This window comes from Daldinia decipiens, assembly GCF_022478715.1.
Source record: "Daldinia decipiens strain CBS 113046 unplaced genomic scaffold F4813scaffold_1, whole genome shotgun sequence".
Classification (NCBI taxonomy): Eukaryota; Fungi; Ascomycota; class Sordariomycetes; order Xylariales; family Hypoxylaceae; genus Daldinia; species Daldinia decipiens.
The window spans coordinates 829,015-842,896 of NW_026054544.1; the positions used below are offsets into that span (position 1 = coordinate 829,015).

The 13,882-nt window shown below is 47.0% G+C and overlaps 2 protein-coding genes across 2 annotated transcripts; one reads left to right on the top strand and one right to left on the bottom strand.

The window, feature by feature from the left end:
* Positions 1-1,961: 1,961 nt before the first annotated feature.
* Positions 1,962-7,010, bottom strand: F4813DRAFT_341914 (beta and beta-prime subunits of DNA dependent RNA-polymerase). The gene is made up of 2 exons (XM_049241336.1): positions 6,506-7,010; positions 1,962-6,444 (listed from the first exon to the last, which is right to left on the bottom strand). Exons 1-2 carry the CDS (start codon positions 6,713-6,715, stop codon positions 2,194-2,196), a joined length of 4,461 nt encoding a protein of 1,486 aa, XP_049104739.1. The 5' UTR covers positions 6,716-7,010; the 3' UTR covers positions 1,962-2,193.
* A 692-nt stretch (positions 7,011-7,702) lies between these two features.
* Positions 7,703-11,092, top strand: F4813DRAFT_384354 (DDHD domain-containing protein; the record flags this gene model as incomplete). Its single annotated transcript, XM_049246079.1, has 5 exons — positions 7,703-7,981; positions 8,062-9,236; positions 9,300-9,532; positions 9,589-10,822; positions 10,939-11,092. 5 exons carry the CDS (start codon positions 7,703-7,705, stop codon positions 11,090-11,092), a joined length of 3,075 nt encoding a protein of 1,024 aa, XP_049104740.1.
* Between the last annotated feature and the right edge of the window lie 2,790 nt (positions 11,093-13,882).

The window sequence follows — 13,882 nt, forward strand, 5'->3', positions numbered from 1 at the left end:
GTTCGTCTATACGAGATGTTCTATAGATCCAAAAACCAAGACATTTTCTTAACCCAGAACGCGTACTCGCTGTTTACGTATGACCCTTCTCTTATGCAGGTTTTCTGCAATATGACAGCTCGTGAAAGCAAGTGAGCGTAAGTAGTAGGGGAAAATCCTGCCCTGTTCGAGAGACGGCAGAGCCTTGAATGCCGGCCCCCTATCGGCACCGAGACACTTGCGGTGAGTATACGTGCTCCGTTTTTCTACTGTCTGCAGTGTAAAACAACCAAACAATTCTGCGGCAAGCGACATAGCCGCGCGTTCTCGCCCGACTAACTTGTGAGTTATCATATGACGGAGAGGAGTGATTATCTCGAGCCGAACGAGCTTCTTCACGGATATATCTATACGAGGAGATCCGGTAGATTTGTGCCCTTCTGTTGTACACTACTATACTGATTCGACTAGACGAATGCCCCGAGGACGCACGTATCACAAGTCGGAGCTTCATGCCACCATTTCGGACTCCGTGGGAGGGGGTAGATGACCGGACTGGTTGAGAAAGAATGGATAATAGGAGCTACCGGCGTCGATGGGAATAAGAATAAACAGCTACGAACTATGAATGCATTATAAAGAGACGTGAGAAGATTAAAAAGGGGGTTGCCTTTCCGGAAAAGGATATTTGATGGCCGAAAGAAAGAGCCTAGGGTCGACTATAACAAGCTGCGACACAATACTACCGTGTTTTATTTAGAGAGATTTTACGACATACTTCTAAAGCGCCTAAAACAATTTCAAGATCTTAACAGGAGAAGATAGGAAGAGGAGAGAAGTTGAATATAGGTTGTGCGAATTCGTCCTTTACCGAAGACCACTCGACGATGCCTATCGGATCGGTAACTACTATAGCGCCGAGGTTTCAGGAGGTATAGTTGGATGCGTAGGCATGGACAAGAGATGGTTAATGGGTTTAAGAGTGAGCAATAAGAAGGCTTAGCTGCCTCAGACTATCCGATGGAGATCTTGCAAGGTATTAGTAGGGCACTGAAGGAGTTAACTCGCTGACGGGAGATGAAGCTAGAATAAGAACTGCCTAGGCCGTACATCAATGACCAAGGACCAAAAGGCTCAGTTGCCTAGTACTTAACTACAGGTGGAATGGAATTAATCATGGACTCCAACACACTTCAACTCGATAAGGATACAGCAGCTTAGGGTTGGGATGACATATCACTAACTGGGAGCAAACACCCACACTTAGACATGCCGCAATCCGAATAGAGAGCTCCATAGACGACGACAAATGCCCTGCCCAACTATCATAGCAGCCCAACCACCTGTTTCTGCCGCGCCTATACTAAACTTGATTAGCCTAAAGAGGGGGTAAGGACCGAGAACTGTGAGCTTTCCTATCCTCGATACGATACATACCAAGTTCCCGGTCCATGGGTTGTAGACAGCTCGAGTAGATTCATATAGGGTTGTGTGATATCGCTCTAACACCCACGTTGGCGATCACCGAGCAATTCAACTCTTGAATAGACGCTATCACTCGAGTTATCCCTTCCAACGCGTGGTGCGAACATTAGCAAGAGAATAGAATATTAGACCCCCGTGCCCCGGATCTTTCATCCTTTGTCCACTACGACATAAGAGACGCCTTTACAAATTTAAAGGTCTTGACGATAGCTTGAGCTTCTTTCCAACTAGCAGGGGGGGAGATGGCGCACACAAATGGCAAGAATAAGCACCATGACACAAGGGAAGGATTAAGTACCGAGTTAGGTATTCCAAATAGCAGCACTCGTGACTCTATATTCTACAAATATTAGCCATAAGCATCAGTATAATCTACGAAGTAAAACGACAAGATATAACGAGACATTGTTTATAATAGTAATGTATCGAAACCTCAGTTTTACCCCTTCAGTGATTGAACAATCCCTACCCGATACTAGACATGGATTCTTTGACATACGGAGATTGTTTACAATGAATAATGCTCTATCTTGGCTTTGTATTAAAGAGGACTGCTTCTAGGTAAGTAGGTAAATAGGCATACACTATAAGCATTATGTATTCATTACTTCGATCATAGCTAGTCCCATAAAAGGTATTTCACAAGTTGCCCTCCAACTTATTTTGAATTAACAATGCCAACACTTGAACAGACACTGAACCTAAAAACTTCCCTTCAAAATCCATTAACTATATCTTAGTCCGCTTCTTAACTTTGCGATACAGATCCTGCTCCTCCGTCCAGGCATCTTCGAAGGCAGTTGGCAACTGTTTGAAATGTTCATCTCTGTGGCCCAGGTACCGTACCATTTGGAAGGCGCCTGTACCAACCGACATGGTCTGTCCCATGATGATCTTCTCACTCACGCCCTCGATACGATCTGCCTTCATTCCAGCCGCGGCATCGAACAGGTGGTCTGCCGTCTTCTCAAATGATGCTAGTTGTAATACGCTGTCTCGCATCTTGGATAGACCGAACCGAGTAATACCAAGAATTTCACCCTTATACGTCATGACGTCGGCCAATAGCTCCATATGTCGCGGATCAATGTCCATATCGCCCATGACACTCGTGATTTCTGCGGCGATGGTACTTCGCGCCGCTTCGATGCCAAGGACGTCCCGACATTCAAGAATGCTGTTCGTACGGACCTTGGTGCCGATAACACCTTCAGTATTTATGCACTGTCGGAGACCATAACCCTCGACTAGTACAGTATAATAGTTGATTTTATTGTCCTTCTTATCTTCTTCGGTCTGGATGATTGCGCGGGTAGCATCTGGATACCCGGAGATTGGAACTGACGGCAATACACGCTTGAGGTGGCTCACTCGAACGAGCAAGTCAGCTGCCGCCTCCGCGATCGCCGCTTTACTTTTCGGTGCTCGTTTGGCCAGGGAATCCGCGTCTGGGGGTCTCACGGTTACCTCAATAGTTGCGTCTTGTTCAAATACTTCAATATCCGAATCCAGGATCTTCAGCTTCTTTTGTTTGGAAATGGCGTGTTTAATGTCGCTAAGGCCGATACCAAGATGCATTCCTTCTAGGGCCTCAGTGTTAATATGAAGGGTAATGAATGCCCTGTGTGGCCCCCATTCGTCATCAACGTATCGAATAATATCCTCGATATATGTCTTCTCAATTCTTGCTCTCACAAGATGTGCCACCTCAATCTGTCTGTTGTTTTGCAGGGGACAGGTGATAACTGGCGTGCTGATCAACTTTGAGGCGTTGATGATTTCCTTGATACGTGGTACACCTTGTGTAATACTCATTCCGGCAACACCAGCAAAATGGAAAGTCTTCAGGGTCATCTGCGTTCCTGGCTCACCAATCGACTGAGCACCCACTGCCCCTACTGCATGGCCCGGTTCGACACGCGCTTTCGAATATTTCTCTAGGCATAGCGCAATGAACTTTCTAACCGTGCGTTCGGAAACCTTTGCGACCCTCTCCGACGCCAGTTTTGGGACCGCCAAGACTGCCCCCTTTTCTTTCCTGTGTATTGTCGCCAATGATCCATTAGGTTTGGTAAGCATAGGTTCGAGACCTGCAGCAGCTCGGAATTTAGATAACTTCTTCGCTAAACCCTCCATATGTCCGTAGACGGTATCGAGGAACTTTCGAGCACTCTCATGCTCATCAATAGCATAGTCGCTGTCGTCTCTGTATTCTAGTGGTTCTCCGTGTAACAATCCCCGTCTCTGATAGCGGTCGCGTTCCTTTTTAAGGATGGAGTCGCAAAGCTCTAGGATCTCAAAAGGTAATAACGCTTTATCGGAATTTTTCCAAGTAAGATTTTCGGCATGCGACCAAGTTCGAGCGAAGTTGACTGGCACAGCTTTACCTTCCATGTCGACTGGATCGAGCTTGTCTGCGCCGAACTGGAATTGTACTACACCTCCGCCCGAGGTTCTGACGGTATCGTCATATTGAGTTGAAAGATCTTCCAGCGACTTCATTAAACGACGAGACATGTATCCAGTTTCTGCAGTTTTGACGGCCGTGTCGACCAGGCCTTCTCTTCCAGAAATAGCGTGGAATAAGAATTCGGTTGGTACTAGGCCAGTGTAGAAGCTGTTTCGAACGAATCCCTTTGCCGGAGCTTGGCGGGTGTTCTTATGGAAGTGTGGAAGAGTTCGATCTTGGAACCCATCGGCTACACGTTTTCCACCGATAATCTGCTGCCCGACAACGGCAACCATTTGAGCGACATTAATGACCGAGCCTTTCGATCCAGACGAAGCCATAATCCAAGGAGCATTGTTTTTACTCAATGTCTTGATACAGTAGTCTCCCGCGGCTTGACGAACTTTGCTGAGGGTACCGGAAATCTTGTTTTCTAGTGTTTCTTCCATACTGCACCCTGCCGCTTTTGGTAGCTTATTCGCATTGAACTGCTCAATGAAGACGTCTGACTGTTGGTACGCATTCTCTACAAGCGCTTGCTTCTGTTCAGTAAGAGACGCAGTAGGGTAAACATCGCCGATACCGATTGAGAAGCCACGATTCGTCAACACTCGCGCACAGAGCTTGGCTAAGCGATTCATCGTCGTTACGGCTGCGTCCGGACCGAAATCTCTTAGAATGACATAAAAAATAGACTCCTTTTTGCCTGCTCCTACAGTGGACTTGTCCATCCTGCCGCACATGACTTCTGAATTTCTTACAACTAGCCAACCGTCATTTGGGCACATATCCGGTGCCGGGGGCTTTTGGCCTGGCTGAGATGGCTCTGGCTCGGAAAATTCTTTGCACTTGGCATCAAGGTTGACTTTAACTGGTGAGGCCTTGTTCGGACGCATAAGCATACTGAAGACTTGCTTTCCAGTCCAAAGTCGCTTAGGAGCAAAGATAGCTGGAGGTGGGAGATCGATATGAGTTATACCATCCATCATTTGCATCACTACATAAGTAAACGTCCTGCGATCGTAGAAATTATCTTTGCTACTAAGCAGATATGCAGCTGTAATGAAATCCTGCGTTGCTGCAATAATAGGCTCTCCATTTTTCGGCGTCGCTAGATTGTGCTTGACGCCCATGAGTTCCATGGCTTCAGCACGAGCCTCTTCCGTCTGGGGAACATGGAGATTCATTTCGTCTCCATCGAAATCGGCATTGTAAGGCCCACACACACATTCGTTGAGACGAAAGGTTCTCCACGGTCGAACTTTGGCAAAATGGCTCATAATGCTGAGCTTGTGAAGCGATGGCTGTCGATTGAAAAGGACAATATCATTGTCCTCGAGATGTCGTTCAACTATGTCACCTTCGCGCAAATCTCTAGCAGCTGATTCCTTGTCTGCAAATCTTAAGGACACTTTGAATGCCTGGTCACCGTCTTGTTTTAGGATGGCCTGGGCTCCTGGCCATACGTAAGGGCCGTTTAGTACGCATTGCTTCAGTTTGTTGATGTTTGCGCGGTTGACTCTTTCGGGATACGTGAGGTTCTTGGCGACGAGCTCAGGTACGGCAACCTGATTAATGGCTAGGTTTGGATCGGGCGAGATGACAGTTCGACCAGAGAAGTCGACACGCTTTCCGGACAGGTTACCACGGAATCGACCCTGCTTTCCTTTCAAACGCTGACATACACCCCTCGTCGTTTTCATGCCACTACTCTGTAGACCGGGAACATCGCTGTTTACATATACTGCAATTTGCAGTTGCATATATTCCCACTGCTCCATAATGGTCTGGAGGGCAGTGCCCTTTTCTAGCGCAGCACGGATGAGACCGCATGCCCATACTATGTCTCCAAGACGGGTAGTCAGGTCGTCTTCATTACTAGCGCCCTCCTGGGCTACGGATGGTCGAATGCATACGGGAGGGGCAGGGAGATATTGCCATAAGAACATTTCAGGCCGTCCCTCTGAAGGATCAAGTCCAAGCAACTCGCAATCGGTAGGGCTGATCTGCTTAAACAAATTCAGAACCCTGAGAGGATTCAAATCCTCGAAAGCCTTCCTCAAATGCTTATCAAGGTCGTGGACATGTTTCTTAGCTTCTAGAAAGGAGTTATCAAACTCAATCTTACTTGGCGGAGGCTGCTTCTTCTGTGATGTTGACTTATTGTATGCAACGAACTTGTCATGGACAATTTTAAGAGCTCCAACTTTTCTTATTTGACCATTCACCGCGCCACAGTATGGGCAATTCTTCGTCTTTCTACATTGCGTATTAATCTTTTTGCATATAGCACTTCGTCGCATGTTGTCGATAAAAGGTCTTCTTAACTCCTTGAGAAACATTCGTCGTTCTGGCTCCGTTAACAACACCCGTGAGCAGTCTTTGCATATATTCTGCAAGATCGTTATCGTAAACTTGATATAGCCGATGTGGAAGGCCGGTAGAGGTAATCGAATGTGGCCAAAGTGACCGGTGCAGTCCTGTAAACGAAGGCCACATGTTGAACATGTACCTGTCTTGCTCGACGTTCCCTGAGAAAGAATAACGTCAGTACCGATGCTAAGAAAGCTACTATTAATCATAATTACTTACCAGTCTCTTGTCAAGTATACCATTCTGTGTTGGTTCTCTGCCCCTGTCAATATCGTACATAGTTCGATCGGAAACTTCTATAACAGCTTGATTGACGATGTCTTGATTAGACTGGATGCCGAACTTGATCTGTCTGAATTTCTTGGGAAGCTTATCCACGACCTGGTGTTTTACCGGCGCAGCCGTGGTGGTGATCGTAGCGGTAGCCATTTTCCGTAGTATTTACGACGGGCGCGTCGCAAGAAAGCTCTTTCGCGAGAGGGGTCTTAAGGTCAGTCGGAATCAGGTATTTTGTTGCGCGCCCCAATCGCAGTAAGTAGAAGACAATTCATTCCCTATAGCAGTTTGGAGTCGATGGTTAGGATAAAGTGAATAAGAGAATAAGAGGAGGTTACAGTAAAAAGATCATGTCCCGTTACGTTAAAGTCTAGAAACGAAGCTCGATTCAATGGAAATTTTAGTTTCGCGCAAACTCAGGCTACCTGAGATTCGGTTAGAGTCATTCTAGTTCGTGCCCCACCATCCTATCGGAACCGATAACTTGATAAGGATGGGGTAAGCTTCATAGTGGGGTTGCAGGTACTTTTATGCAGCGCATGCAGTCATTAAACTTTGTGTGGTCGTCATAGGCAGGGGTTATTATGCTGCATTAAGGTGTCAATTTAAGGCTGACAAGGACAACAAGGTCCAATTACCGTAACTACCATGTGATACATGTGATACATCTGATACATATGTTCCCACGTGTAAATATTCCCTACATTATGTACCTACCTACCATACCATTACCTGATGATATTAATATCTTATTTTCTACTCCCGCAACGGTCTATCAACCATTTCTAAAAAGGTCTAACAGTAAGCTTTATTTTATGTATATTATATAACTTGTCTCACCGAATTGTTCAACTCGGACCCAATAATTCCCAGCCTTACCGACTCTATCTGAAGAGTTATAAGCGGACCAGACAACCAATCTTAATAATAGATTTAACATGATTATCTGACACTTGGCTTTTCAAGTTCGAGTCTCTTATTTATTACCTTATTTAACCGCTAGTCAAGTTGGCGAGTTCGCTGATTTGTATCCCGCGAAGGTTCAGAGGTGTCCGTCTACCCTTACGACCTGTCAACAGTCGACTTTCCAGCGTGTCCAAGAGGCGGATCTTCGGATGGCCCCCCGGCCGCTCCGGTAAGATGCCACCAGAAAATAGCGATGCCAATGCGCCCAACGACAAGAAGGAGGTCAAGAAGGTAGAGAAGTCGTATCTAGCTAGCGCCGTAGATTCTATCAATCCATGGACTACAAATCGGAGCACCACACCGACTCCGAAAGATACCGCCCCGAAGACGAGCCAGCCGGTACCTGCTAAGAAAGCTGAGGACCATAGCACAAACACTCTTTACGGTCAGAGTTTCAGAAGATATCCATTGGACTGTCCACCGTTGAATGTTATGTGGTTTCATGCCGTAGATGTGAGTAGCACATCTTGACAATTCTCTTGACAGTTCTACCTTACTCGCAGTCTTCTGACTTTTTTGTTTTTTATTATCAGGTCCCCAAACGAAAACCGAACTTCCTAAAGACGAAGAAGAAGGAGGAAGACGGAGCCAAGCCAACGCCGCCAAAGAAATTCGTCGCATTCTCCAAGAACGATTCCAGATCGATCGAAAATGCCTACCAGAAACTCTTGGAGGAGCTCGAAGACGAACGAGGCAAGAGTTCGACAAACAAGCAAATGCGCTCAAGCTCCCAGCGGAGGAGAGCTGTGTCGTCGGAGGATGAGCCTAATACCAGCATTGATGGGGAGAATAGTCCACAACAAGGCGGTCTACGAGTCCCGGTTAATGAAGACTTCTTGTTCGATGTTGACATAGAACAACGTGAATTGGCGCCGGTATATTGGTTAGGTCCGATTTATGATGTCCGCCGTGGCACTTGGTTCTATCAAGAAGGGTCTACGTTACGACCCTGCGAGGAGAACCTGGCAGCTCAGCTCGAGGAAGGTTACTTGAAAATCAAGCCGTGGACGTATCCTGCACCAAGCATCCGCAGTAGCTCTGGAGTACAAGATGTTACCCCTAAACCATCCTCGGAAAATCTGAAGGCAGTCGCCAAGTCGCAAACTGACGGTCCACTTAAGTCTCCTCAGCTCCCAGTGCAACATCAACCGCAGACTTACCGGCTATTCGGTACTTACATGAACAGTATAGCAACTTATCAGGACTCGAACACTGCATGGCTATCCTCGGAGAGTGTCTTTTCCTGGGTAACGTCGACGGTATATCAGAGGTTTGCTGGCGGTGGTTATATGAATGGTGTAAAACTGGTGCGTGGCTACTCGGAGCCTGGAAAGACAAAAGATGGGAAAAGACCACCTACGCCCCCGACCGCCACTCTACCCCCCGAGAAAGTGGACGACAAGCAAGAGAAGTCTATCAAGCGAAGATCTGCTCCGCCTAGTACACGTTCGGGGGATACTTCAGACCTAGACAACGAAGGTGACGAAATTATAACCGAGACTCAGCGTCGAGAGAATCGCCTAAAGCGGGAATTTTCATCATTTATCGAGGCTTCTGATGACCCAGAAAAGCAAGATGAGCAAATCCGAAAGCGTGAGGAGCAAGAAATCCAGGACGACTATAACGGACAGGACGGAGAAACGCAAGGACGTGACATCGAGCATCTTGTTCTTGTTACCCACGGGATCGGACAGCTTCTAGGACTCCGGTAAGTATTTATTCCTATACTATCGTAATTAATTCTAGCACAAATGCTAATCCGTACTTCCAGCATGGAGAGCGTCAATTTTGTCCATGATGTTAACATGTTACGAAAAACAATCAAGGCGGTGTATGCACACTCGGCAGACTTGAAAACTCTCAATAAGGAGAATGATAACGGACCGGGCAATTGTAAAATTCAAGTTCTCCCAGTTTGCTGGAGACATTTACTAGATTTCCCCAAGCGACGAGAAAAGAAAGGCGAGACCGACTTGGGTGATATCGGAGGTGAAGAGGATGAATGTAAGTATCCTACTCAAGATCTTTGACCTCCTAGCTGTGAATTAACAACTTGCCAGATCCTTCTCTGGAAGACATTACCATCGAAGGGGTCGCATTTGCTCGTTCTCTTATATCAGACCTCGCTCTGGATGTTCTACTCTACCAGAGCGCCTACCGAGAACAAATTGCTGAGATAGTCCTACAGGAGTCGAACAGGATCTATAAGCTCTTCATGGAACGAAACCCCGACTTCAAAGGCAAGGTTCACATCATCGGTCATTCGTTAGGCTCGGCAATCATGTTCGATATCCTCTGTAGGCAGAAGGAGAGAATAAAGCCACCAGAGACTCCCCGTCACCCTCTGCGCTTCTGGCCTTCTCAGGAGCGATTTGAACCCTCTCAAGATCCTCGAGACCTTGCCTTCGACTTCGAAGTAGAAGACTTCTACTGCCTCGGCTCGCCGATTGGGCTTTTCCAAATGCTCAAAGGGCGTACCATCGCAGCCAGGAGCAAGCCGAATGCAGCCCCATCTGAAAGCTCCCTCAATGCAGAAGGTGTAGAAGACCCATTTCTCTCTTCCATTGCATCAGATCAACGCATCTCAGCCATTACGGGTCACCCATTCTCGGTATCATCGCCAAAGACAGGACAATTGTTCAATATTTTCCATCCTTCTGATCCGATCTCTTACCGCCTAGAGCCGCTAATCTCGCCAGCCATGTCGTCCCTCAAACCACAACTCTTACCCTATACCAAAAAGGGTATATTTGGTGCCGTAGCCCCACAAGGATTGTCAGGTCTCGGCGTCAAAGTAGGCCAGAGCGTGAGCGGACTTTGGTCTAGTTTCAGCGCCGGTATCGCCAGCAGTATCCTTAACCGCAGCCTTGGGTTGAGCAACGAGGACGTTGCGAACTTTAACGCCGCAAACAGCAATAACAATCCCTCACAGACAATTACTCCAGGAGCCGGTACCAATATCGTTTCCGGCAGCGTGATCTCTGATACCAACGCGCAGTCCGAGAAGACTGACGCGCGGAAGAGGGCGCTGGCCCGCCAGAACTCATCCAACGGGCCAGGTGGTAATTCTAGCTACGACGCAACGCTCATCGACGATGATCTCGAGACGCTATACTCCCGGTTTCAGAAGAAGCGTATCGAGGAGCATAAGAACAGCGCCAGTCGCGCTGAGGAGGGCCAAGAGCTTGGTGAGGCGTGGGCGGCCGAGGAGCAAAAGGCGCTGAAACTGCGCAGGGAGGAAGCAAAAGTGCGCGCCCTGAACCGAAATGGCAGGGTTGATTACAGCATTCAGGAGTAAGTCTAAATCGTGTCTTTCCTACCCTTTTCGCCCCTCCAGTAAAGGGGGGGCAGCCTCAAACCGGAAGCAGGAAAATAATCGATAATTACTAACTGGTTACTTAATTACTTAGAAGCGCACTTGACTTCAACCCTATCAATACTATCGCCTCGCACATGAGCTACTGGCAGGACGAAGACGTCAGTCATTTCATGATCTCGCAGCTCTTATCCCGAAAGAAAGAAGACGAGAAGCAAAAAGGAGACCAAGTTCTTCTTCGCATTTAATAAAAAAAGAAGAAGAAAAGACAACGGCTTTTTCTTCCGTTGCTACGGATTTGTTACGTTCGAATACACGTCCGGTCGACGTACGGCATTTCACGTGCCGTGGCCTATCACGAATCCCAGGCGTCACTCAATTATATCACACGAAGAATGGATATATTTCGCTACCAGCTAGCTAGCTTAGGTAGCCACCGCGACGGCACCCAGAAAAACACCGCTAGCCTTCGCGCCGCATCATAGTATATAGCACACGACCAACATGCCCTCCCACAGCGCGGATCGCAACCGAGAGCAAGCAGGCACCTCGACGCCGTATATATTCATACCGAGCACACAGCGAGGCTTAGGATACTCGGATTTTTGGAGAATGCTTAGACTCAGCCCATACACAACATAACACCTTTTGAATTTCCCCTCTTTCCCTTTTCTGGAAAACGGAGTTGGCGCCGGATGGATTGATTGGATGGGCGTAGATGTGTATGTCGATAGATACCTAGGTTAGATACCATTTTAAATAGCAATGATAGAGTTAGGCCCGCGGCCTACAACAATAACAATAACAATGACGATGACGATGTTTTCCTAGTACTTATGTTGTAAGTGACTGTCTAGCGGTTGGACATGTCTTTTATAGTTGAGAAAAACGACTACGACAAATGAATCCGGGGACTCGAATGCCGTTCTTCCCGTTGAACCCCTGTCACAATCAGGACGAGCTACGGTATCATGATTCCGTTATAAGAAGTATCATTCTCAACACCGTTTAAATAACGTGATTCGGACAACCTCATCTTACGAGTACCTTCGGAGCAGGAGGCCATAACAGTGTAGCCTCGATACCCTACAGGACACCAGCTTATAATCAGCGAACCAATTACAATGTTAATGAGTCAGAAATATAAATATTTAATCGGACGAACACAGTTGGCGGCAATTAATGAAATTCATTCGCATTCAGTGTTCCTAGACTGGGAACAACACTGCGCAGAAGTGTATTTGTATGGTGCTAACGCAACCAGAACGAGAAACCCTGCAATGTCCCTAGCAAAGCAAAACCATGACTCCGTGTTCCGCAACAGAACTTTTCCGGATCCAGGCCAGATTTTTCCCCTTTTTCCATTGTGCCATAATTCCGACCAAGTGAGATTACTCGAGTTTACCAAATCACGACCTGCCATAGTAACCCACCCGCTTACGCGAAGGGTGCCCATAAGAGAATATACAAAGGGTGTTTGTCGAAGATTATTAGAGATTGACCCTCCCAATCATCCACTGCTCTGGCAACCTTTCCAAAGGCCACGGTCGCCATCCACCTTCATAACTTGCCGAGAAGAAATTGAATTTGTAATGAAGTCATCGCGTCGCAGAAAAAGCTCGAGGTATCTTTATGGTGAATCCGCTTAGTTAGGGCACTGAGACTGGACGTGTCCAGGCTGCTGGCACTTGTAGCAGATCTTCTCTCCACCAGTCGAAGGTTTAGTGCAGTCACGGGAGAAGTGGCCATTCTCGCCGCAGTTGTAGCATTTGCTACCATTGACACATTCGCCTATAACTAGATTAGAATGAAAGCATATGCCTTAGGATTTCAAATTTACTCACGAGACATGTGGCCATAACCACCGCAAGAATAGCAGGTCTTACCACCTTGGCCACCGCCTCCGTTATAGCCGCCGCCAAAGCCACCACCACCTCCTCCTCCGTAGTTGCCTGAGCCGTACGATTCAGTGCAGTTACGGGCAATGTGGCCAGGCTTGCCACACTGTAACCGGGAAAGTTAGTTTTACGATAATAGCCAAACAGGCAGTATTGTGAGAACTTGCCTTGTAGCACTCCTGGGAACCACCACCAGCACCACCACCTTGGGGACCGCCAGCCGGAGCGCCGCTTTGAGGGCAGTCACGGCTTATGTGACCCGTCAAACCGCAGCGGTAGCATGACTTGGTGTCCTTAGGACCATCAGGGCAATCGCGACCTAAAATAATCTTCTGTTAAAGGCTGTTCAGTTGAACTTGGGAAAGCGCTAAGCTTACTGAAGTGACCTTCGCCGCCGCAGTTGTAACTACGAAAATGTTATTATAAACATCCATCAAACCAGAGATGAGAATATTTCTTACCACTTGGGCGGACCACGGTTAGGACATTCTCGGGTCTGAGAATTTTGTCAGTAAATAAATGCATTCGTATAGTTAAACCGCCTCGCAGCTCAATAAGCTCTTTTTGTGAGACATACCTGATGTCCAGGCTGACCGCCTACGTGAAGTGATGTTAGATGATGCCTCGCCCACGAAATTAAAACAGGATAGACGGGGATTGGAGAGAGGATGAAGTGTCTTGACTAGTAATACAGAACAAAAAGACTTTTTCATGTTGGTATACTCGAAATCGGGAAAATTGATGGGAGCACATTTGGTAGACTTTGACAGTTGTTTGGTAAATAAATATCGTACAATAACATCAATATAGTAGTTATAAGTGAAGATATAGATAATGTTACCAGAATCACACGAGGAGGCAGTAGATAATTGTTAAAAATAGATAATGTGATGACTTACAAGTGTAGCAGGTACGAGTGGAACCTTGGAAATCCATCTTGACTTTGTGGATTCAAGATGATGCGGATGATCGAAGTCTGTCAAAACGTAGATAATGTTAGCGAGTGAAACCCCATTAGAAAATGGAGTATTATGCCATGTAACCGTTGGCTGGCACAGGCAAACGGTCTTCACTCCACATAGATTGAGTGCCAATACCAGTTCGAACACCACCCTCAAGCTGCCAAGTCACAATTTCATT